Here is a 27,243-nt window from a genome sequence, read left to right on the forward strand (position 1 = left end):
TTGCAACCTTCTCAATCTCTACCTGATTTTCAATCAACCAACAAATGTTTAATGGGTACCTTAGATGTTCCTCACCCTGTGCTAGATTTCCCATTCCTCTTTTTATTCCTATTTATACCTAGCCCTCATCTTATTCTCCTGCCCAGTCCTTAATGTCTATGATCTTCTCTTGCCCACTACCTCATTCTTTCCCCCCCCCTTGTTTTTCCAATCCTTTGCTCCCCTCACCCTCCAAGGTCCATTCTATATAGCCATCACTGTCCTGAGTACCTAAGAAATCCATTGTTCTTCTCCTTCATTCTGAACTTCTCTCTCCAACAGGCTGGGTGGAAAAGGAGACATACTACTGAGCTGAGCAGAGGATGAACCAGGCCCCAAACAGATAGGGGTGCCCTGTTGGGGGGGTGGGACAGGGTGGGTACATCTGAGACAAAGTTATGGGAGGGTTGTGGGGAGGTGGGGGGTCTGCCCAGCCAACTGAAGTTTGGGCCAGGGTAGGGTAGGAATGGGGTTTAGGGTGATTGCCCTGTAGACCTAACTGTGAAAAATCAGTTTAGACACTAAATGTTGGGATCCTCTCCCCAGATCCTACCCCTACTGTGTTCATCTCTTCTACTGTTCATGGAGGCTTGGAATCATTCCAACCCTCCATAACTCCCAGTAGAGAACAGGACGTAATGACAGGTATGAGTCTGAGGGTGCTCAGACTGGAGAGGAGAGAAGACTGTTTAGGTCCTCAAGGACCTAGAACCACTGTGTTGTCTCAACACACTCCATTCTCTGTTAACACCTGTTCATTTTCTCTCCATCCAACTCTGTCCCCAATGATCCCCACTTCCCCATCCAAGACCTCAAAACCACCATCTACTTCTACTAGTGAGAAACAGGAGTCTGTGAATCAGGAACCTAAGAATAAGCCTTCCCTGTAGGGACTCCACAAGTAGGGAACAGTGTGAAACAGGTAAAAATGCTCTAATTCAAAGACAGGGGAAGCCAAATAGAGAACAAAAAAAGAGGGAGGAACAAAAAAAGGGGACTCTAGGAGACAGTGTAGAGATAGGATTAGTCATCAATTGATGAAAGAAACAGACAAGGAGACAGACTGAAGAGGGATGGTGACAGTGGCTTTTGGAGCATTTTGACAATTTTATCAATAAGCCTTGTCCCAAATCTGTGTCCCTGTTGTAGAAGAGATCAGGAACCCAATCAGCAGACATCCAAATTCTAATTTTTAAAAGAGTGGTGTCAGGTAATGCTAAAAGTCTCAAAGACCAGCCACACCATGAACCAGGTGTTCCCAATGAATACAAGGGGAATACAGTTTCTTCCTCATATTGTTCTTTGTGAAGGGGGAGATGCAGAGTCTTCAAGATCCTCCTAATCATGTGGAAGAAAAATCCTACCAGGTCACTAGTCCTTGAGTCCCTTTGAGACCATTCATGCCCTGTCAGAGTAAATGTTCCAGGTCAACATAGCCCTCAAGAAGAAAGAGCCCAGGTTTTCAGAATAGAATTGTGGTCCCAAAGACCTGACAGTCCAAGGCAGGTTTAGTGCATCACCTTGGTTCAGAGTCTTTATACAAAAGGGATAAAACCACTGCTTTAAGAATGCCCTTTGGTGTCTAGGAATGCAAGGCAATTTCTGACCAAATGCCCTTCACTTAGTCTGAGCACTCATCAAACATTACACAATCTCCCTGAAATGGAGGGGTCACCCTCTGGTCCCTATGGTATTTGAACTCCTTTCCCCTACTACCACCAACCTAGTACTTTCACTCTTTGGGCATTTACATCCTTTATTCCAGCTGTAGATCAAGGAGCAAAAGTTATGCCCTACAGAAAGACTCAGAAGCATTGAGCAAGTGAGAGAGGGAAATCAAAGGGAAAAGGGAGAGAAAGAGTGACGACAAAGGGGTAAAAACTAATAGATAAGGAAGAGAAACAGATGTAGAGCAAATCCCATATCAAAATCCCAACTGATTGTCCATATTCTTTATCTGCACCAGATAATACTTTAAAAAAAATGGCAGTTGGCTGAGGCTTGAAAATCTTGTTTGTGAAAAACCACCTTAATTTGAACCCTACTAGCTTGGAATTCATGAAAATTTGGACAAAAGCCTTTTCATTACCTATGGAAAAATAAAAGGAATTTGCTAAGTTAAATTAAATAATGGCATAAGTAGGATTATTGGGGGGGCATATTTAGTAGTCAAAGCAAATTATAGCCACTTAGGAGCATTTATTTACAATGAATTACTCTGAATGTGCTAATTACAAATGATTTTTATCTATTCATTAAAGAAGTACCAAGAGACTTGGTGAATTTTTGTTAGCCTTTAGTTTGATTCACTATATGTACTTTAAAAGTAATAAATGCATTTCCTTTTTTAAAAAAATACTCTTTACTTCAGATATCTCACTAATTCACACTCATCTTTCCCCAAAAGAACTTGTTTGAGGCTATTTGTTATTGTAGCTGTATTTGACTTACAGAGGGTTTGAGCTAAAGGAAAAGATTCCTTCATTCAGCAAACGTTTAGAAATTTCCTTCTCTGTGCAAGACATTGTGCTTAATGCTAGAGAGACACAAAACCTAGATAACACACCATCCCTACCCTCGTAGAGCTTACAGCTAGCAGGTTGATAAGGTACAAACATGAAGAACTAGAATATACAATATTACATGATAGTGCACTGTTGTTGTTGTTTGGTCTTCATTACCAACTCTTCATTTACCCCATTTGGGGTTTTCTTGGCAAAGACACTGGAACAGTTTGACATTTCCTTCTCCGGCTCATTTTACACATAAAGAAACGGAAGCAAAGAGGGTTAAGTGACTTGGCCAGGGTCACACAGTAAGGAAATGTCTGAGACTGGATTTGAACTCAGGAAGATGAGTTTTCCTAATTCCAGGCCCACAGTTCTGTGCACTATGGTGCCAGCTAGCTGCCCCCTGATAATGCCTTAGAGAATTCTAAATCAAAGTGGTTTGTGAGATTCTTAGGACTGGAACAGTCAAGGGAAGGTAACATTTGAGCTGTGTTTTAAAGGCTGGTTAGGACTTTGTCAAGTGAAAAAGGAAGGATATTGGAGGCATAAGAAAAAATGTGAGAAAGGTACAAAGGCATGATTCTATGTACATGCGCTGGGACCAGAGATCCATTCAAAGAATAGACTGGTTTAGCTGGAGCATAAAGTATGTGGAGGGGAATAATATGAAATAAGGTAGGAAAGGTAGGATGGATGATGAAGGGAGGGAAAGAGTGAGCGATAGGGAGAGAAACAAGGCGTGGTCATTATGGAGGCATTTGTCCCAGAAGACTGAGCACTGGTCTTGGACTCAATCCTGATTCTGATTGCTATGTACCAGCAATTCCTCTGAATGAGTCTCCTTATCTGTAAAATAGATATAATGATATTTACATTACCTACCTCAGAAGGGGTGAAGAAAGTGAAAAGATTACTTCTAGACCTGGAATCAAGAGAGACCTAGCTTCAAATTCTACCTTGGACCCTTACTAGTTGTATGACTATAAGCAATAACAGCCTCTTTGAGCCTGTTTCTTCAGTTATAAAATGGATATAATAATAACACATCTCAAAAGTGTCATAAGAAATGAAATAATATATGTAAAACACTTTGTAAATCTCAAAATACTACTTAAATGTTTTCTTCCTCTTCTTCTTCTCTACTACTACTACTACTACTACTACCACCACCACTACTACTACTACCACTATTACTACTACCACCACTACCACCACTACCATTACTACTGCTGTTGCTACTACTACTACTAGTACTACTACTACACAAACATAACTTATTATAGAGAAAAGGCCTTAGGAAGATCAGTTAAAAATTACTTCCAGGAGTATACAGCAGCAGCAGTTTCTTTCCTCATGACTGATAATCCCAACCCTGGACCCCCACCTCAAAGGGAACCAAGAGTCAGAGCTTATCATGCAAGTTTTCTAACTGAGTCACTCTGGTCTAGGCCTAGAAGTTCAATTGGGAACAAAATCCTACAGGACTTCATTGTTCTACATTGTTCTATAACAGGAGGTGAACAATCTCCAGGATAGAAAGATTCAAAGGGTGGAGGGGGAGGACCTGGGACCAGTTCAATCAGCAATATTGATTTGTTGCTCACACTGTGCTATAAATATTAGAGGGAATATAACAATAATTATGGTGATGTTTCTATTATGGCAATAGCTCCCATTAATGGAGATCTTTAAGGTTCATAAAATGGTTTTCGTCCATCAACCTGTGATGCAAATAGTGCAAGTATTATTACCTTGATTTCACATGAGACAGATGAGATTCATAGGAGTTGGAGCTAGAAGGGCTATTCAAGATTTCAATTCCTTCATCTGACAGATCTGAGGAAACTGAGGTTCAGAGATTAATTGAATAGCCCAAGGTCCAACAGTAATAAGTAGCAGTGTCTAGGTTTGAATTCAGGTCATTTGACTCCAAACTCAGCCTCCTTCCCCTATATAGGGAAGCAGCATGGTATAGGGGTAACAGTCCTGAGCTTGGAATAATGGGATTGAGGTCAAATTCTGGTTCTGCTGTTTACCAGTTAGGTAACTTTAGGCAAATCACTTTCCTTCTCTGGGCCTCAGTTTCCTCATCTGTAAAACTAGAGGATTAGACTAGTTCCAGCCCTAAAACTAGAATTTAGATCTCTCTTTTGATTCTATATCCCAGTCAGATGACTTCCTCAAGGTCACAGAACTAGTGTCAGAGCTGGGGCTTGAGCCCAGGTTCCTAAATCTCCTGACTTCAGGGCTAGTACTTTTTTTCCAATGCACTAACTATATGGTCGCCACTTCAGTGTTGGACCTTAGAAAAGAGACAGACATTTCTCAGTAAAGCCAGGACAATGTGAAGAAGAGAGAGTCCTAGACTCAAATCCTAAAGAGGTAGGGTGGAAGCATAGTTCAGGGAGGGGAGTTGGGGAAAGATCTATGGGATGGGATGGGTATATGACCCCAAAAGTATTAAGGGAGGAAAGGTCAGAAGAGGCAATGAGTAGTAGCAATCTCCACAGAATCATAGATTTAAAACTGGAAAGTACCTCTGAGGCTACCTAGTTTTAAGTCTTCTTTTTACAAATGAGGAAAGTGAGACCCAGGTAAGTTTAGTGACTTCCTTAAAGTTAGACAAGTAATGAACAGTCGTGCCTGAAATTGAACTTGGGTTCTCTGACTCCAAATCTAGTCTTCTTTCCATTGCATCACACTATGTTCTGCCTTTGCCACTCTTCTCAAAGGCCTTACGATGTTAGAGGGGAAGTTGTCTGCCCTTACCACTCTATCTCATGGTCTTTTAAGAAGCTAGGACATAATAGAGATTCATAGTTTCATATATAATCTTTTTACATTCTGCTTTGTATATGGGCACATAGGGGAGGAATATTTGTTAAATACCTAATTAAGAAAACAAATAAATAAAAAAATAACCTAGTGGTCAAGGGGTTCAGGGACCAAAAACTTTTTAAAGGTGGGGTTGGAGAGGAAGAGTGTTACCAGGGCCTGGCACATAAACAGACCCTACAGATTTGCTCAGCTGATGCTACTGCCCCACTTTCAGAGTCTCTTTCTCCCCTAAGACCAAAATGGTATAAGGCAGAAGAGTGTATGCTCCTTAGGTATTAGGGAAAATATTTGTATGTTTGTTCTTGCTATGATTTTGAAATAAATATTCATTTGTAAAAACTTTTTAAAAAGGAAGCTCTGGGATAAAATGGTTAGAGACTGTAATGATTCTCTACTTTTTCTTCATTCTAAATGGAAACTTCAAATAAAACCAAACCAAAATAATATGTCTGAATAAGGGAAACCAGTTCAACATAGGAACCTTATGGCTAAGTGGATAGAGACTGCCACGTCATGAGGTACCTACTGCTAAAGATTACTTAGGCAGTGGACACTCAAGATGAGGGACTGAAGGGCCTCAGATAACTGATTAGGGAGACAAGGGGAGGTTCTTAAAGATCAGACTGGAGACCTAAGTGAAAGAAAAATAATTAATTGGTGAATGTTAAGAGGTAATGACCTTTGCAATACATGTTGTCGTAAATCATAAATTGTCAGAATCATAAAATCTCAGAGCTGGAAGGGATCTCAAGGGTCATTTAGTCTCACTAATACCTAAACAGGAATCCACTCAATATCCTTAACAAGTGGTCATTTAGTTTCATCTTGAAGACCTTTATAGATGAGAAATTTACTATCTACTGTGGCAACTCATTCCACTTTGGGATACTATCCTGGTGTATCACCTACACGATATTTACAACACCAACAGCAACCATGAATATGCCATCATAGTTCTGAATTGCAAAATATAACAGACTCTCCACATAGAACACAGAAGCAAAATATTCAGACACCAGAAAACCAAATCCCAACACCAGAAAACCAAATTTATCATCTCAACAAAGAAATCTATACACAATAACACTGCAGAGAGCAACACCATTCCAAAACTTTCCCACAAACACTCAAAATACTAGCTGTTTGCTTGCCTGTTCTGACTCATTTCCTGCTTCACCCATTCCTGCTCCACCCATTCAGCAAACTCCTCCCACCACAGGCTCCATGTGATTATTCCTCCAATTAAGGGGCAGGGAAGATCTTCAAATTACCATTACCATTACATCTGGTCACCCACCTCTGGATAGCCTAAATGTGGCACATTGAAAAGAAATCTCCAAACCCCAAATGTGATCTAACTAGGGAAGAAGATAGAGGAGGAAAAGAAAAAAAAGGAAACTATTCTTTACATTCCCTGGGACTTTCTGGAACACATTTTTGCTCCTTAGCAAATATATTGGGTTTTTGTATTTATAGTTGTTTTTTTTTCTTTTAATTTTTGTACAGGTTGTGAATACTTTGTATGCAAAACATAAACACATAATTGGTCTCTATTTGAAGGAATCACTGGTGTTCTAATCTTTTGACACTAGATTTGTCATGGAAAAAGCAACTTATTGATTCAGTATCTATTGAACAAGCAGCCCCAAATCACTAAAACATAACAACTGCCTTTGTTGATTATCACAGAGACTTTGCCAATTGCTTATTTGTGGTTTATTTACATTCTGCGTTGTATAAAATATACCCAACTATATGAGAATACTAGAGTATTTTATGTCTGCAAAGAATACCATTATCTATCTAAAATATGCTACCAACACAATAATAATTGCAAGAGCAATTCATATCAAATGTGCCATTTTTAGGGAGACATATATCTATTATGGTTTTGCCTAGCAAATAGAGTTAAATGTGGTTTCTAAATTCAACAAGATGTACCCAAAACCTTATTAAGCAATTAATATATGCGGATAACATCAAACTGTGTGACTCCACTGAAAAACAAATTAAACTTCTTACATTTTGTGGAATCTTTTTCCAATAATATCACATCATTTGGACTTGATAAGTATAAAATTCTTAATGTGTGCCAAAGAAAAAGAGAGACAGAAGGCTTTAAGCTTAAATCCAGATGTCACATTGAACCAGTGGAAGAAGATAATACCTTGGTCTCTTCCAAGCATGACTCATCAAGCATAATGATGTTAAGGAGTAGGCTTCCACTGAGTATGTTAAAAGACTTACTGGCGTTCTGAAATCAGAGCTAAATAGGACGAACACATTTAAAGCAATTAACACCTACATGATACCAGTTTGTATGCATCTAGAATTGTGAAAATGGGCTGTCAGAGATTTGGAAAGTACCCTAACAGTATTTACAAAAAATAGGGCCCAAGGTAGCTATAGAAAGATGAAAAAACATGAAAAAAGGGATGGGGGGAGAATTGATATACATTTTTAGAGCACATGATAAGCAAGTCAGAAATACTTTTGGAGTAAGCAGATATCATTTCAATGAACAACAATAAGAAGCTGTTCATAGGTATATCTCATTGGGTTTGTCAACATAACCAAAAAGTGACTTATCTGTAGATGGAGCCCATGAATCAACTAAGATCCAAGAGTAGAAGCAAAAGGCGCTCCATGATCAAAGAAACAGTGAGCAAATGGCTCTCATGTCAGTTAACAAATTTTTATTAAACACTTACTATATGTCAGACTCAACTGTGGAAATGAAGGGGGTGATCATGACCATCAGGAATGAAATACAAGAAATTACAGAGGGTTTATTTATAAAGAGCACATACTCAGTGATTAGTGCAGATTATGCTGTGAAACAAAATTTAGCACTTTTCAAATATCTAGCTAGATTCTGATATTCCACAGGAGATAATGGGTAGGAGCATGAACCATAAAAATACACTATTATTTTATTATTATTATTATTATTGTTGTTGCAGAAAGTCTTCAAAATTAAACCTAGTTCATCTATACCTAGCAAATACCTCTCAAATACTTAGGCTGGTGGCTAGATGTTCATTATCTTTTTTAAACTAAATCATGATAAATCTCTATACCATAAATAGAAACCTTAAGGTAAACTTGATTATTCAACAAATAATTTATGTTGGATCCTACAAATTATTACCTATGAAACTGTGACCCATAATCACCTGAATATAACATTGATCCATATAAAATTTTACAACAGTATTTTAAATTAGATGTGAAATATTCATAATCTCCAAGCCATGTGAAATGAAAAACTTTCAAAATATAGAGGCCTAGCAGAAGAAATCAAAACTATGTGGGAACAGAATGAGGTATATATATCATCGCTGTTACACTGTCTGCTAATGAAGTTGCCACAAGGATGCTTTCAGTGAGCTTGGAAAAGATAAGTATACAGCCCGATCCTTTTATTCAATTACAAAAAGCTATTTTATGGCCCTGTGCAAGAATCTGCAGAACATATATGAAGGAATAACATCAGGATAACAACTTATTCCAGGACCATTTCTATCTGAACTCCATCAAAAAATAATAATAACTAATATTTATATAGCATTTAAAGGTTTGCAAAATGCTTTTGATCCTTATACCATTTGATCCTTATACCGACCCTAAGAGATAGATTCTATTATTATCCTCATTTTACAGATGAATCAACTAAGCCAGAGAGAGATTAAGTGACTTGCCCAGTCTAAGAGCTAATATGGTAGAATAGAGGAAGCCTTCCTTCGAGTTATCTCAACATTCCTTTTCAAACAACTTTAAAACAGTGCCTCAAATAGAAGTCAGGAGTGGCAGAGCCAGCAAAAGGTCAGAGTGAGACATTCTTTCAACCCAAGACAGCTTAGGAGGTTGGAAAGAGAAATCTGTGATACAAAGATAGAAACTGTCCCAGAGTCCACATGGATGGAACACCAGTAGCAGGATTAACTGTAGGTGACAAAAGCAGAAACAGCTTTGGGAGCTCTCAAGCTAGAGATGGCTAGAAGATCTAGCAACTAGTCAAAAAGAGATTACAGGGTACATCTGTGCTAGCCCTAGAACAGAACACTGTTTGAAGACTGTACTCACTGGTTCACAATTTAAGAGCAGAGAGAAGTACTGTTGGTCAAGAGGGAGCAGGGACCTTGAGTAGCAGTATCACTTCAAGTACCAAGGGAGCAAGGACCCTTAGGAACAATATATATTGCAATCCCAAGGGAGAACGGGCCCTTCCTGGGTAAGGACCAGAGTGCAGACTGAAAGAAAAGTAACTACACCTCTCCCCAAATCACATCACCTTGGAAGCACCAAAAACTTTCAAACTCCTGGAACTAGCTCTGAAAACAGCAGTGCAAAAAATCTTGAGGTGTAGGAGAGTGCCCTTCCTCTTCCCACACCAGGAACACAGTCCAACTTTAACATTAAGTTCCAAAACAAGAAATATGGTGGGAAAATGAGCAAACAACAGCAACAACAACAAAAAAGAATCTGACCATAAAAAGCTACTATGGTGACAAGGAAGATCAAGACACAAACTCAGAAGATAAAAATATGAAAACAGATACAAAGCCTCAAAGGAAAAAAAGAGTTAATTGTACACAAGCCCAACAAGAATTCCTGTAAGAGCTATAAAATTACTTTCAAAATCAAATAAGAGTGATAAATGAAAAAACTGGGTAAAGAAATGAGAGCAGACAGGGTCAAAGGAGAAAACAGAATAAATGGGAGACAGGATAGGATGGAGGGAAATATAGTTAATCTTTTACAATATGACTACTATGGAAATATTTTGCATAACTACACATATATAACCTATATTGAATTACTTGTCTTCTCAATGAAGGTGCGTGAGGAGGGAAGAAGGGAGAGAATTTGGAAGTCAAAGTTTCAAAAAACAAATGTTAAAAAATTGTTTTTAGGGGCGGCCAGGTGGCGCAGTGAGTAAGAGCTCTGGCCCCAGAGTCAGGAGACCTGGGATCGAATCTGGGCTCAGATACTTAGCACCACACCCAGAAATAACTGGCCGTGTAACCTTGAGCAAGTTACTTACCCCCAATTGCTTTTAAAAAAATTGTTTTTACATGCAACTGGGAAATAAGATATACAGGCAATAGAGTATAGAAATCCATCTTGCCCTACAAGAAAGTAAGGGGGAAGGGAGTAAGGGCAGAGGATGGGGGGATAGAAGAGAAGGCAGACTAGGGAAAAGGGGTAATCAGTATGCATTCCATCTTGGGGTGGGGGTAGGGGAGAGATGGGGAGAAAATTTGGAACCCTAAAACTTGTGGAAATGAATATTGAAAACTAAAATTAAATAATTTTTTGCAGGGGGAAAGAAATGAGAGCAAAGGAAAAAAATTATGAAGAGACAATTAACTGCTTGGTAAAAGAGGCACAAAAAATAAAATAGAAGAAAATGACACCTTAAAAAAGAATTGGCTAAATGGAAAAAGAGTTACAAAACTTTACTGATGAAAATAACTCCTTAGGAAACATAATTGGCTAAATGTAAGAAGTACAAAGAAAATCATTCCTTAAAAATTAGAATTGGGCAAATGGAAGCTAATGATTCCATGAGACATCAAGAAACAATAAAACAAAATCAAAAGAATGAAAAAAGAGAAGAAAATATTAAATGTCTCATTGGAAAAACAACTGGTCTGGAAAATAGACCAAGGAGAGATAATTAAGAATTATTGGACTACCAGAAAACCATGATCAAAGAAAGAGCCTAGACATCATATTTCAAGAATTATCAGGGAAAACTGCCCTGATACCCTAGAACCTAAAGGTAAAATAGAAATTAAAAGAATCCACTGATCACTTGAAAGGGATCCCCAAATGAAAATTCTCAGAAATATTATATCTAAATTCCAGAGCTCCCTGGTCAAACAGAAAATACTTCAATCAGCCAAAAAGAAGCCATTCAAATACTATGGAACCACAGTCAAGATCACCCAAGATTTAGCAACTACCACATTAAAGGAGTAGAGAGCTTAGAATATAGTATTCCGGAATGCAAAAGAGCTAGGATTACAACCTAGCATAACTTACTCAACAAAATTGTATGTAATCCTTTAAGGAGAAAAAATAGATTTTTAATGAAATACAGGAATTTCAAGCATTCCTGGTGAAAAGACCAGAGCTAAATAGAAAATCTAACATTTAAATATAAGACTCAAGAGAAGCATAAAAAGGTAATCATGCAAGAGAAATGAAAAAGGACTCACTAAGGTTAAACTGTTTACATTTCTCTATGGAAAGATGATACATGTAACTTCTAATAATTTTATTATTATTAGGGCAGTTAGAAAAATCCTACATGGACAAAGGATACCAAAGTGAGTCAGTTATGTAGAGATGATGTAAAAAAATGGATGGGCAAAATACAAGGGGAAATCATTGAAGAAGGGAGAAGAAGAATGGGGAAAACTATCTCATATAAAAGAGGTACACAAGGAAGAGTTTTTACTGTGGAGGAGAAAATGGTGAGGGTGGGGAGGCAAGAAATGTTTGAACCTCACTCACATCTAAATTGGTTCAAAGAGGGAAATAGATATATATGTATACATATATACATATATGTATACACACACTTAATTGGGTATAGAAATCTATTTTACCCAACTGGGAAGTGGAAGGGAAATGGAATAAGGGGGTTAGAGTGATAAAAGGGAGGGTAGGAAATGCACAATTAATAATCATAACTATGAATGTGAATGGGATAAAGTCACCCATAAAATAAAAGAAGATAACAGAATGGATTAGAAACCAGAATCCAACAATATATTGTTTACAAGGGACGTACTGGAAACAGACAAATGCAGAGTTAAAATAAAGGACTTGAGCAGAATATATTATGCTTTAGATGATGTTAAAAATGCAGGACTAGAAATCATGATCTCAGACAAAGAAAAAGGAAAAATAAAACAAATTAAGAGATGAGCAAGGAAACTACATCTTGCTAAAAGATACCATAGACAAGGAAGTAACATCAATATTAAACATATATGCACCAAATGGTATAGTATCCAAATTCTTATAGAAAAAGTTAAATGAATTACAGGAAGAAATAGTAAAATTATACTAGTGGGGGACCTCAACTTTCTCCTCTCAGAGCTAGATAAATCTAACCATAAAATAATAAGAAAGACTTTAAGGAGATGAATAAAATCTTAGAAAAGTTACATATGATAGACCTATGGAGAAAAATTGAATGGGAATAGAAAGGAGTATTTCTTTTTCTCAACTGTACATGACACCTTCACAAAGATTGACATGAAAACCTCACAACCAAACGCAAAAAAGCAGAAATATTAAATGCATCCTTTTCAGACCATAATGCAATACAAATCATATTCAATAATGGACCATAGAAGCATAGATTAAAAATTAGTTACAAATTAAATAATTCGTTTTCTTTTCTTAAAGCAATCGGGGTTAAGTAACTTGCTCAAGGTTACACGGCCAGTTTTTTCTGGGTGTGGTGCTGAATATCTGAGCCCGGATTTGGTCCAGGTCATCCCGACACTGGAGCTGGTGCTCTTACTCGCTGAGCCACCTGGCCACCCCTAAGCAATTGGGGTTAAGTAACTTGATCAAGATTACACGACCAGGTGTTTCTGGGTGGGTGCTAAGTGTCTGAGCCCGGGATTCGATCTCCAGGTCTTCTCAACACTGGAGCCGGTGCTCTTATTCGCTGTGCTACCTGGCCGCCCCTCAAATTAAAGAATTCTAAAGAATAAATATTATAGCGATGACTAGGTGGAGCAGTGAGTAAGGGTGCTGGAGTCTGGAGTGAGTAAGGCCCTGGAGTCAGGAGGACCCGGGATAGGTTTTGGCCTCAGATACTTAACATCCACACAAAATAACTGGTTGTGTAACCTTGGGCAAGTTACTTAACCCCAACTGCTTAAAAAAAAAAAGAATAAATATTAGAAACAACCAATAATTTCATTAAAGAGAATGACAATAATGAAGGAACACATGAAAATTTGTGGGATGCAGCCAAAGTAGTACATAGGGGAAATGATGAATATGTTGAATATAGAGAAACATAGAAAGATTTACATGGTCTAATACATAATGAAGTAAACAGAGACAAGGAGAAGATATTCACAATGACTACAATATTGTAAACAGAAAGAACAAACACACAAATATCAAAAGTGTATGCTGCATTTTGGAGGGTATGTAGAAAAAATCAGGACACTAATGCCCTGTTGGTAGAGTTTTAAACTGATTCTGTCATTCTGGAAAGCAATTTGAAACTATATACGAAGGAAGATAAGACCATGCATATCTTTTAACCCAGCAATACCACTACTTGGTCTAGACACCAAAGAAATCAAAGGAAAAGAAGAAGGATCTATATGTACAAAAATATTTATGGCAGCTCTTTTAGTGGGGGCAAAGAGTTGGAAATTGAGGGTATGTTCACCAATTAGAGAATGACTGAACAAGTTGTGGTATACTGAGTATGATGGAACATTATTGTGCTATAAGAAATGATGAGCAGGATGATTTTAGAAAGACTTACATGAACTAATGCAAAGAGAAATGAGCAGAACCAGGAAAACATTGTACACAGTAACAACAATATTGTATGATGATCAACTTTGAATGATTTAGCTATTCTCAGCAATACCATGATCCTAAGCCATTCCAAAGATTTATGATGAAAAATGCTGTCTCCATCCAGCAAAAATATTGATGGAGTCTGAATACTGACTGAAGCATACTTTTTAAATTTTATTATTCTTATTGTTTTTTAATCTGTGTTTTCTTTTGAAACATGACTGATATAGAAATGTTTTGCATAACCGCATATTGTAAAGCCAAGCACGAGCAGCTTTCCAGAGGACTGCTGCTGTGAACAGCTTTCAAGGTTCTGATTACATAGTATATAGTGAGCTCTCTATTTATTCAATAACAAATCAGAGCAAAACATTCACAGAAAATCAAAATACAGAATTCACCATGTCACAACTCAACAACTTATCACTAAAATGGCCACATAGTTTTCACCAAAGTGGTCACATAGTTTTAAACAAAGTACATTCATTTAGTCAGTCACAAAATTCTTAATTCAATCAAAAAGTACAAAAATCAAAGTTCTCTACCCCTAGGTCACAGTAAATCACAATCTTCTCAGTCAGTACACAGTATCCAAGCAAAGTCTTCTTTCAGCTTGACTCAAGGCTGGCCCTCAGCTTCCATGATTCCTCTTCCATGGTCCCAGCTCCAACTGTCACCTGGGTTCAAAGACAGGCAGCTTCCAGTTGCTTGTCTAGCTCCTTGTCCAGTTCCCATTCCATATTGAAGTTCACAGTGTCCAGTCCACCTCAAGTCCTTCACAGTTCACATTTCTGGGAAGACAAAACTTAACAAAGCCACAAGAACATTCATACACATTAACAAAGTCACAACAATATTTGTACAAAGTACTGGCACAATAGTCATACTTCCTCAGTCTTCTCCAGCTCCATCTGGCCCTTGGAAGTCTTCAGCACTATAAGCTCTATTTTCAAAATCAAAATCACTTTATCCAGCCTCCACGTGGCTTGCTCCAAGAAATTCTGTCTCAGTTCTCAATGCTCATTCCTCTTCTCAGTTCTTCTCAATTATCACTTCAGTTTTCAGTCCAGCAGCAGCTGCCCTCCCTCCACGATGCTTACCCCAGGAAATTCTGACTGTTGATCTTGTGCTCTTCCTAAAATACAGTATAGTTCCTCCCTTTTCAGCCCCTTCCTGTTACATCAGCAACAGGGGATAATACCTTCTGTTTCTATAACAGAGGATTAATTTGAAACTAGGTGCTAAGTATGTGTCAGCTCAGCAATACAAAGGGATCTTCAAATTTCATTACTATTACACATATGTATAATCTATATAAAATTGCCTTTTCAAGGAGTGCAGGGGAGGGTGGGAAGGAGAGAATTTGGAACTCAATTTTTTAAAAATGAATGTTAAAAATTTTTATTTACATAGAATTGAGAAAAATTAAATATTAAAAAGGGAATGTTTCAAAATTATCAATTAATCAACAAACATTTATTAAGTGCCTGCTTTGTGCAAGGCACTGTGCTAAATGCTGGGGATACAAAAATAGGCAAAAGATAGTCCCTGCCTGTAGGAGTTTACAATCTAATGGAGACAACACGCAAGCAAATATATACAAAGCAAACTATATGTAGAATAAATAGGAAATAATTAACAGAAGGAAGGCACTGAATTAAGAAGGATTGGAAAAGGCTTCCTGTAGAAAGTAGGAATTTAGTTGGGACTTAAAGGAAGTCAGAGAGGTCAGTAGTTGGGAGTGGAGGAGGGAGAGTGTTCCAATCATGGGGACAGCTAGAGAGAATGCCTAAAGCCAAGAGAGGTAGTGTCTTATTCATGGAGGCCAATGTAACTAGATCAAATAGTACGGGTCAGGAAATAATGTGTATAAGACTGGAAAGTAGGAGGTGTTTAGGTTATGAAAGGCTTTGAACGTCAAACAGAAAATTTTGTATTTGCTTCTGGAGGCATGTAGCAGCAACCACACTGGCATACCCAGGATAACTGCTAGCATAGGTTCTTAGATCTGTTTTGCTAGGAAAGATAGCTGGTCAAGGGGTCAACAATCTTTTTACTTACATTCATTAGTTTATTTACATTCATTAGAAAAGTCAGCACCCTGAACTTCAGAGAAAATCGAAACAAAGAAAATACAAGCAGAGAAATAAAGATCAAAAGACAGGGCTTCTAACTGTCTGAAAAATTAACACAGATCAACAGACAGATTCAACTATCTGACCAAGGCAATACATATATAGTTACCAGAGAGAGAAGCACCAACATTTGGGTTTTTCAAAGCCAGGGGGCTCTTTAATGGCTACCCAGAGTCTCATCTGGTCAAATCACAAGAACACTCTTCCAATGAGTAAATTCCAAAACAAAATGCTAACCTCAGGGTATATATACCCTTCTTCAGGGTCAGAGGGCATCACGACCCTCATGACCCACTGCCTAATTACAAAGTAACAAAAGGTATGGATCTTCCTGAAAAACAAGCCTCCCCTAAACAAGCTTCCTTTAATGGGTTCCACCTGAGGCCTATTAATGGGCAGGGAAGAGCTTATATCCCATTAATATTACTAGGCATTAGGAAGCTACTACAGTTTATTGAGTGTGGGTAGTGGGGGTAGGGATGTAAAATGACCAAACCTGCACCTTAGGGAAATCAGGTTAGTATCTGAATAGAGGATGGATTGGAGTGAGGGAACAATAGGCCGGTAAAACCATTGGCAGTCTATAGCAATAATCCAGGTATAAGGTGAAATCAACAGGTCTTGGCTACAGCTTGGATACATGGAGTGAGAGGAAGTGAGGAGTCAATGATAAATAACCCCTTCATTGTGAACTTGAAGGACTGGGAAAATAGCGTTGCCCTTTATAATAGTAGGAAAAGTAGGAGAGGAGTGGGAGGAGGCTTTAGGGGGAAAGATAATGAGTTTTATTTTAGACATACTGAGTTTAAGATACTTATTGAATATGCAGTTTGAGATGTCTGAAAAGCAGTTGGAGATGTAAAACTGGACATCAGCAGAGAGGCTAGGGCAGGATAGGTAGATTTGAGAATCATTAGCATAGAGATGGTAATTAAATCTGTGAGAGTTGATGAGATCACCAAGTGAAGTAGTATAGAAGGAGAAGAGAAGAGAGCCCAGGACAGAACTTTCAGGAACACCTGTGGTCACAAGGTATGATATGGAAGAGAAGCCAGAAAAGGAGACAGAGAAGGAATTGTCAGATAGGTAGTAGAAGAACCAGGATGAGAGTAGTATCCTGAAAACCTAGAGAGAAGACAGTATCAAGGGGGAGAGGGTGATCAATAGTGTTAAAGGCTGTCGAGAGGTCAAGGAGAATGAGGAATGAGAAAAAGCCATTAGATTCATCAACTAAGAGATTTAGTAACTCTGGAGAGAGCAATGTCCATGGAATAATAAGGACAGAATAAGTATTGTAAGGCACTACAAAAAGAGTGAGAGGAAAGTTGAAGCACCTATTACAGAAGACATTTTTAAGGAGTTTACCTACAAAGGGCAGAAGAGATATAGGCCAATAGCAGTATGGATCAAATAAGGATATTTTGAAGATGAGGGAGATATGGGCATGCTTTTAGGCAGTAAGAAATGAGCTAGTAGACAGGAAGAGAATGAGGATGAGTGAATGAGTGGGGATCTCAGAGGGGCCGTGGTTTCAAAGAAAAGAAAAGAGAAGAAACCCCCCTACAACCCACCCCACCTCACCTCACCTCAAACTTTTGCAGAAGTAGGAAGACTAAGAGGGCAGATCATCATCATTATAATAGAATTTATATAATAGCAGTTTAAAGTTTGCCAAACTCTTAGAGGTCATGATCTCCACTGATCTCACAACACTATGATTTTTCTCATTTTACAGAGAAGGTAACTGAGACAAATAGAAGTAAGGTTACTTGCTCAGGGTTAAATATCTGAGACAAGATCTGAACTCAGGTCTTCCTGACTCCAGTCCAGTACTCTATTCACTGAACCACATAGTGGCACATATTTTCACATTTTTTTTTCAATGTATTGATCCATTTTGCTGACTTTTTTCTCTCTTTGTTTTTAAAAATATTATTTATTATATGAGATGGTTCACTAAGGGGGAGGGGGGATGTTAGGACACATTTTGTTAATGTAAACAAAAGAATAAATTAAACTTATTTTTAAAAACAAGTGCAAATTAAGCCCATGAACTGCGGAATTTCATATAGTTTGTTGATAATGCTCATGGCACATACGCCCATTCTCTTTATTTCTCTTATCTTAGATAGAATACATTCTAGTGAAATTATATACTTTCTCCATTCTCACCTCTTAAGTGTATGTGCTGTTTTTCTTATATTCAATTCAAAAGAACATTTTTTGAGCACTTACTATACACTATAAAAAGATGAACAAGACAAGGCTTTTATTTTCAAAATATTCACAATCTAATAATAGTTAGGAATAAAGCATAGTGTGAAGGTACATGAAAAGCAAGAGGAAAAGGGCCATGAGTTCACAGGAAGAAGGAATCACTTTGGACCATTGGAGTGGTGTAGGCAACGGGTGACAATGATTTTGGAGTGCTTCTGTTCCTTTTATGTCCTAATAAGATAGAAGAGGGAAGGTAGGTGGCATAATAGAGAGGCTCATTCCATGAGTCTTCCTGAGTTCAAATATGGCTTTAGATACTTCCTAGCTGTGTCACCCAGGGCAAGTCACTTAACCCTGTTTGCCTCAATTTCCTCATCTGTAAAATGAATTCAGAAAGGAAATGGCAAACTACTCCAGTATCTTTGCCAAGATTAACCCCAAATGGGGTCACAAAGAGTCGGACATGACTGAAATGACTGAACAAAAACAACAGCAGCAGCAAAAAAGAAGATCTTCCAGTACAGATTCAGCAAAGGTTCTCTACATCAATTGTTTCATCAGAACCAAGCTAAGTTCAGAGAGGCTTATCACCAGAAGGTTGGCTCCTAGGTGATGAATATTTGTGGTCATGGAAACTCAAGAAGATTTTTAACTAAAGCATGAAGGACTTGCTGTTTTTGTTGGTGGAAGAAGCGCCCACGCCTATAAAAAAGTTTAAAGTATGGAAGAAATGAAATGAAGACTGACTCCCTGTCATTTGGGTACACATCCTGAGAGATGCTTGCTTCTTTTCTGTTCTCTTTTTTTTACAGGGGTGGTAATGATGACTTTTTATTGAGCTAACTAGGACATACTTGCAAGAATACTACATTTGAATAAGAAAAATTGGGTTTAAAATCTGAATCTGTCTACTACCTGGGTGAAACTTAGGTAAATTACCCAGCAATACCACTTCTAGGGCTGTATCCCAAAGAGATCATACAAATGGGAAAAGGACCCACATATGCAAAAACATTTATAGCAGCTCTTTTTGTGGTGGCAAAGAATTGGGAATCAAGGGAATGCCCATCAATTGGGGAATGGCTAAACAAGTTGTGGTACATTAATGTAATGGAATACTTCTGTGCTATAAGAAATGATGGGGAGGGGGGCGGGGCAGAGTCAAGATGGCAGAGCAGAAGCTGGACCTCTACGTGGCTCTGGCTTCCACCTTCCCCAATCCATGTAAAAGGGGACTCTAAACAAACTTTGGAGCTGCAGAACACACAAAATGACACAGAGAAGCTAACCTCCCACTGAGGACAGCCTGGCAGGCTGGCAGCAAGCGGCCAGTGCATCACTTTGGGAGGCCACCCAGGCCCATGTGAGCTGGAGGTTTTAGCCCCAGGGCAGGTCTGACCAGCAGCTGGCCAGAGGGACTCCAGATCAGCAGCAGCTGTGGCCCTTTCCAGATTTTTCAACACATAGATGTGAAGGACAAAGTGAGAGGTCAGTGCAGTCTGGACTTTGGGACCCAGTATTTGGGAGTTCATGGCTTTTGCCCCCAGGCGAGAAGCCCTGAGACGCCAGGCACAGCCAGAGCCATGTGGCAGCTTCAGCTCCTGGCCTGAAGACTGTAAGGGGACCAAGCGACCAGTCTGAGGGGTAATCGCTCTTGCCTTAACCTGCTTTGACCTGGATTGCAGTCTAGGGTGGAGGTCCTGGGGTGTGGGACCAGCTTGCCAGAGCATGTGGAGACATCAGAGAGGGCACCCAACTAATACCTCTAGCAGCTGAGAAAACCCCAGCATTTGGGACAAAAATTCCCCTGTCTGGTGGCAGAGTCCTACTGGGGCAAAAAGCCCAGGGGTCAAGCGACTGAGGGGCGACATGACCAGACAAAGGAAACAAAACAAACAGAAGACTCCAACATTAGACTTCTATTTTGGGGACAAAAAGGAGCAAAGCATGGAACAGGAGGAAGACAGTGAAGTCAGAATTCCTGCACCAAAAGCTTCAAAGGAAAATACGAGCTGGTTACAGGCCATAGAGGACCTTAAGAAGCAGATAAGAGAAGTGGAGGAAAAATTGGGAAGAGAAATGAGAATGATGCAAGAAAATTATGAAATGAGAGTCAACAGCCTGACTGAGGAAAATCATACCTTAAAAAACAGACTAACTCAATTGGCAAAAGAGGCTCAAAAAGGCAATGAGGAGAGGAATGCCTTGAAAAGCTGAATTTGCCAGATGGAAAAAGAATCTCAAAAGCTCAGCGAGGAGAATCATTCCCTTGGATTTAGATTGGAGAAAAGGGAAGCTAGTGACTTTAAGAGAAATCAAGATGATGTTGAACAGATCCAAACAAATGAAAGAATAGAAGGCAATGTGAAATATCTCATGGGAAAAACCACTGACCTGGAAAATAAATCCAGGAGAGATAATTTAAAAATTATTGGACTACCTGAAAGCCATCATCAAGGAAAAAAGCTAGAAATAATCCTCCAAGAAATTCTCAAGGAAAATTGCCCTGATGTTTTAGAACCAGAAGGCAAAATAGAGGTTGAAAGAATCCACCAATCACCTCCTAAAAAGATCCCAAAAAGAAAACTCCTAGGAATATTATAGCCAGGTTCTGGAATTCCCAGATCAAGGAGAGAATATTACAAGCAGCCAGGAAGAAACAATTTGAATATTGTGGAAACACAATTAGGATAACCCAGGATGTGGCAGCTTCTACACTGAGGGATCGAAGGACCTGGAATAGGATATTCTGGAGGGCAGAGGAGCTGGGATTAAAACCAAGAATCACCTACCCAGAAAAACTGAGTATCATCTTTCAGGGAAAAATATGGTCATTCAGTGGTATAGAGGACTTTCAAGCATTCTTAATGAAAAAACCAGAGTTGAATAGAAAATTTGATATCCAGATACAAGAAGCAAGAGAAGGTAAACAGGGAAAAGAAATAATAAGCCACTGATCAAAGTTGAACTATTAACATTCCTACATGGAAAAACGATAATTGTAATATATATATCAGAGGGTATATAGGCATATGAATACATATGTGAATGTGTGTATATATGCTTACAGGTATACATAGATAGAGGGCACAGGACAAATTTAATAGGAAGGGATGATACTTAAAAGGGGAAATTAAGAGGTCAGAGAGGAATATAATGAGAGGAGATGGAGAGAGACAGAATGGAGTAAAGTATCTTATGAAGAAGAGGCAAGGGAAAAGGGTTACAATGGTGGGGAAGAATAGGAAGGCAAAAGGGAATGTGTCAACCTTATTCTCACTGAATTTGGCTTGGGGAGGGAATGACATACACACTAAATAGGGTATCTCACCTACAGGAGAGTAGAGGGAAGGGGATGAGAGGGGAGATGATGGAAGGGAGGGCAGGCTGGTAGGGAGGGAAGTTGGAAGCACTCACTTTTGAAAAGGGATGGGATCAAAGTAGAGAATAGAACAAGTAGGTGGTGGGATAGGAGGGAGGGAAATATGGTCAGTCTTTTACAACATATCTACTATGTTAATATTTTGCATTAGCTATACATGTACAATCTATACTGAACTGCTTATCTTCCCAGTAAGGGCAGGTGATAAGGGAGGAAGGGAATGAATCTGGAATTCAAAGGTTTAAAATTATGTATGTATATATATATATATATATATATATACACTATTATTAATATTATCTTACATGTAATTGGAAAAGAAGATATAAAGACACTGGGGCATAGAGATCCACCATGCCCTACTGAAAAAGTCTAAGGGGTTTTGGGAGAAGATATGGGAGAGAGCAGATTGGAGGAGGGGACAGCCTGTGGGACTGTTATTCTGGGGTGGTGGGTAGGGGATAAACGGGGAGAAAATTTGTAACTCAAAATCTAGCGGAAATAAATGATGTAAATCAGAAGTTAATAAAGCATTAAAAAAAAGAAATGGTTAGCAGGCAGACTTCAGAAAAAGCCTGGAAAGACTTATATGAACTGTTGCTGAGCAAGGGAAGAAGAACCAGGAGAGCGTTGTAGACAGTTACAGTCACATTGTACAATGACTAACTTTGAGAGTCTTGGCTCTTCTCAGCAATGCAAGGTTCTAAGATAGCTCCAAAAGACTCGTGATGGAAAATGCTATCCACAGCCAGAGAAAGAATCACAAAGTCTGAATGCAGATTGAAGCATACTATTTACTTTCTCTCTTTTTTGTTTTGTTTTGTTTCTTCTTTCTTGTGGTTCATTCCATTAGTTCTAATTTTTCTTTACAACATGACTAATCAAAAAATATGTATAATATGAATGTATATGTAGAGCCTCTATCAGATTGCTTGCTGTCTTGGGGAGGAGAGATGGAAGGGAGGAAAGAAAATTCAAAATTCAAAAACTAAAAATAAATAATTTTTTTTAAAAAAGAAACTTGGGTAAGTCCAGTTTCTTCATGTATAAGATGAGGTCAGGTGGACCAGATGATGGGAGGCAGTGTAGTTCAGTGGGTTCATTTCCCAGCTCTGTCATCTGTAGAACCTCAGGCAGGTCACTCAGCCTTTAGTTTTCTCATCTGTAAAATGGGAGTCTTGGACTAGATGGACTAAGGCCCTTGGGCTAGACCCTAAGGTCCTTTTAATCTCCAAATCTAGGATCCTAGAAGTTATACAGCTCAGACCTATCACCTGACATTCATTTCAATCAGACATTCATTCATGTGGTCAGGCAAAAATAGAATTAGAGGGTGATAGCTTTAGAGTTGGAAGGGCCCTTAGAAGTTCACCTAATCCAGTTCCTGAATTTTATAGACAAAGAAATAGGTCTAGAGAAATGGTGAGACTTGAGCCATATCTGAGTTCTTTCCTCTGTACTTCAGAGTTCCAGTCTTATAGCTTCATAATTTAGACATGGGACCACATATTTAGAAATGTAATTGAGTCATGTCCAACTCTTTGTGACCCTATTCGGGGTTCTCTTGGCAAAGATACTGGAGTGGTTGCCATTTCCTTCTCCAGCTCATTTGACAGACGAGGAAACTAAGGCAAACAGGGTTAAGTGACTTGCCCAGGATCATACATCTAGTAAGTGCCTGAGGATAGATTTGAACTCATGTCCTCCTGACTCCAGGACCAGGTTCTATCCACTATACCATTTAGCTGCTTCTCTTAATAATAATAATAATAGCTAGTGCTTATATAGCACCTACTCAGTGCCAAGAATTTTATAAATATTATCTCATTTGGACCTCACCCCTGTGGGAAAGGGAAGGAACTATTCTCCCCATACAGATGAGGAAACTGAGGCAAACAGAAGTTATGTGACTTGCTCAAGGTCATACAGCTAGCAAGTATCTGAGGCTGAAGTTAAACCCAGGCCTTCCTGCCTCTAAGCCCAGTGCTCTATCCACTGTATGAGCTAGCTAACTCCTTACTGTCAAAACTGTCTAGCCCAGGGTCAGCTACTGGGTACAGTGAATACAGAACCAGCCCTGGAGTCAGGAGGACCTGAGTTCAAATCCGGCCTCAGACATTTAACACTTACTAGCCAAGTGACCTTGGACAAGTCACTTAACCCCAATTGCCCTGTCCTCCCCCCTCCAAAAAGCAAAAAAAAAAAAGAGAGAGAGAGACTTTCTAGCCCAGAAGTATCAAACACATCTCCTATGGGCTGGACCCACAATACTCTGGAGTATAGACAGAACCAGATAAATATTTGTAATTGGGAAATATTGAGCAAAATAAATAAAAATACAATAAAATATATTACATTTTAAAACTATCTAATATATATGGATCCTTTGCTATGGCTTAGTGACCCCCATTTCTAGTTGAGTTTGAAACCACTGATCTAACCTGACCCTTGACTTTAAAGAAGAAGAAATGGAGGTCTGAAGACATAGAGGGTAGAGATGTCTCCAAAGATCAAACTGGTATTAAGAGACAAAGCTGGGATTCCAACCTAGAGCCTCACTCTAAGTCTTGTAGTCTTTCTACTACACCAGGTTATGTTCCAACCCCTAAAACAAGTACCTGTTTTCATCACAAGAGGAACCAAGGGACTGGGGAGAGATCATGAGATTGAGTGACAGCAGTGGGTAGAGATCAGGCCTTCAAGACAGGAAGACCTAGGTTCAAGGACAGCCTCTGACCTTAGCTCTATGACCCTAATCAAGTCAACCTATCAATGTTCTCTAAGGTAACTCTAAGACTACAAATTGCCGAGAAGGTGTTGCCCTAAATTAGTAGACAGGATGGAGTTCCCCAGGGAGACCCTCTCCCTCCACTCCATCAATAAAATCACAGCTGTAGTCGATATCCCCAAAACCACAGGATGATAGCTTATAGAGCTGGCAGGGACCTTAGGGGGCCATCCAGGACCAGCCCTCCTCATTTTACAGATGAGGAAAGTGAGTTCTAGAAAGGTGACCAACAGCCCTAGTCTCATCATTTCAGCCTCTTATTCTTCACACTGTCTCTGGGTTTCCCTAAGAGACCCTAGCCTCCTCCAGGGGAGCTCCCAGGGCAGACCCAAACCCCCTCCCCATAGGTAGGGGGCTGCCCATTAGCATCAGCCCCACAGAGTCCACACTCTCAGAGTGGGGGGAGGGGCAGAGATAACTGGGGAAGCCTGGAGTGGACCTACATGAGCAGGTTCATCACCACGGCAACGGACTGTTCGCACTCACAGTGGGAGAGACACAGGGAGCAGTTAACTTCTCAGCATGGCTAAGGGAGCTGATTCTGACCAAGATATTCGAATTGACAATGCAAGCAGCAGGTCTCTGCCTGCCCCTGCCCCTCCTACCCTCATTTGTCTCCTGAACTCCTTTCCCTCAGGCCTTCACCCTACTTCAGGTCTCCACTCTCCTCTGGTCTCAGATTCCTTCTCCCCCCACCCCAAATGATAACCCCTTTTAATTTGGTCCTTCCAGCCCATCACCCCTCTCTTAATATACATCATTTCCCTCACTAGTCAGCTCCTGCTCCCCTCACCCCACAGTTGCTTATTAACTCAACCCCTCACTCCTTGACCCTCTTGATCCCTAATCTCTTCAACCCCCATTCTCAATTCCTTCACCCCCTTCATTCCCTAATCTCCCAACTCTTATCCTTGATCCCCTCATCTCTTCCCTCCCCATCCCCTCAATACCCACCCTTGATCCCCTCACCCCTCACTGAGTTCCTGAGGACTTCACTAACACCCCTCAGACCTTGAGCCTTTAACACCACCCTCATTCCCTCAGTTCCTAACCTCCTCACCCTCTCAGTAACTGATCCCTCCCCACTTCCCCACCCCCAGTCTCTGATCCCTTTATCCCACTATTTCACCCATTTGTCTCAGACCCTCTTAACTTCATCCATCAACTGTTGATCTCACTGCAATTCATCCATGATCCCCTCACCCCACTTTGACCTCACTCTCTCATTCCCTGATTCCTTCAACCCCTCAGTCTCTGATCTTCTTACTCCCTGAATTGCTCCATCAATTTACTCCCTCAGTCCCTACCCTCAGTCTCTCACTCCTTGGTCACTTCACTTTCCTCACCTTTGTCAAGTCTCTGATGCTTCATTCAAAACCCTCACTTCCTAATCACTTCCCCTTCCTTGTTTTCTTTGTCCCTTAATGACTTCACTTCCCCTTTACTTCACTCATATTCTCATCTCTTTTTTACTTTACTCACCCTTGCTCTGAGCTATGTCCCCTGGGACCTTGGGTAACCATGGTATCTGCACATGGGCACATGGTGACTCCACATGGGCAATATTCCTCCAGATTCTCTACCCAAATTCATAATAGAAAACCTCAGAAGGAGGAAGATGATAAAAAGAAAGAAAGGAGAAATATGGAAGAACTCAAGAAGGAAGTGGTCATGGTAAGACCTTCCAGAACATGAAATGGCAAATTTCCTTGAGACGGAACTATCCCAATGACCCTTTAACATCTTCCTCAAGAGCTGACCTGACATTACAAAATCCACTGTTCTCCCTGGGACCTTTAGTAGCCCTATCTGAAAAAGCAGTTTGACCTCTGACCTCATTTCCTCTCTCTGCTGTGCCTTCAGGATGACCACATGCTGAGTCTGGAGGAGTTAAGCCTAAAGTATAAGGTTGACCTGAATCTGGTGAGTTAAGGGGCACCTAGAGAGGGGAAGAAGAAGACACCCCCCCCCATTTCCAGACTGTATATCACCCACTCAGCCCCACCCCTACACACACACACACACACACTTTTTTTTTTGCTCTTGAGTCTCTGTCCTTCCTTTCTTTCCCCTGCCCTTGTGTCTTTTCAGTGATTTCTTGTGATTTTCAGTGGATTTGGAGCCCTTGTTAGATAGAGCTGTAATCATGACAACAATACTCTATATTTTTTATAGCATTTTACAATTCACTAAGCACTTTTACAACCGTTCTTTCATTTGAGCTCCAATAATCACACAAGGTAAGCAGAATAGATATTATTATCCACATTTTTTAAAGATTAGGAACTTAAAAGGACAAACAAGAGTAGGCAGAACTAGAAACTAGGTCTTTGGACTGAGTCCAGTCTTCTTTTTACTCCCCTGTGATCCTTCCCTTCTCCCCGGTGGTTTCTTGGCTTTTTTCATTGGTTCCTTGTCTACCCCACCATCACCCCTCCACCCAGGGTCTCAACCACAAACAGGCAAAGGAGATCCTGCTCCGGGATGGGCCCAACACCCTCACCCCACCCCCCACCATTCCTGAGTGGATCAAGTTCTGTCGACAACTTTTCGGGGGCTTCTCCATCCTGCTGTGGATCGGTTCCTTACTCTGTTTTCTGGCCTACGGCATTCAGTACAGCCTATCTAAGAAACCTGAGAAAGACAATGTGAGTTTGGATGCCTGAGACCTACTAGATCCTCCCACTCAACTTCCATAGCCTAACCCCTAAGTCTTTCTAGACCAGCTACCTGGTTCAAGCCCTTGAACCCCTAGGCACC

The 27,243-nt window shown here is 39.8% G+C and overlaps 3 protein-coding genes across 3 annotated transcripts in view; 2 read left to right on the forward strand and 1 right to left on the reverse strand.

The window, feature by feature from the left end:
* Positions 1–2,395, forward strand: part of ATP1A2 (ATPase Na+/K+ transporting subunit alpha 2) — a 43,507-nt gene extending 41,112 nt beyond the window's left edge. Inside the window, exon 23 of the mRNA XM_069062873.1 lies at positions 322–2,395. Coding sequence (XP_068918974.1) covers positions 322–350 — 29 coding nt within the window. The 3' untranslated portion in view covers positions 351–2,395. The remainder of the gene's footprint in view (positions 1–321) is intronic.
* TAGLN2 (transgelin 2) overlaps positions 1–27,243 on the reverse strand; it is a 343,906-nt gene that overhangs the window by 303,347 nt on the left and 13,316 nt on the right. The window lies entirely within an intron of this gene.
* The window catches only part of LOC138141978 (sodium/potassium-transporting ATPase subunit alpha-2-like), a 67,054-nt gene continuing 64,816 nt past the window's right edge, over positions 25,006–27,243 (forward strand). Inside the window, exons 1-4 of the mRNA XM_069062875.1 lie at positions 25,006–25,061; positions 26,082–26,157; positions 26,347–26,406; positions 26,928–27,131. Of these exons, the coding sequence (XP_068918976.1) occupies positions 25,006–25,061; positions 26,082–26,157; positions 26,347–26,406; positions 26,928–27,131 (396 nt within the window). The remainder of the gene's footprint in view (positions 25,062–26,081; positions 26,158–26,346; positions 26,407–26,927; positions 27,132–27,243) is intronic.

This window comes from Petaurus breviceps, unplaced genomic scaffold, assembly GCF_028583685.1.
Source record: "Petaurus breviceps papuanus isolate PSGF00001 unplaced genomic scaffold, PetGlider_PUasm1.0 90510, whole genome shotgun sequence".
Lineage (NCBI taxonomy): Eukaryota > Metazoa > Chordata > Mammalia > Diprotodontia > Petauridae > Petaurus > Petaurus breviceps.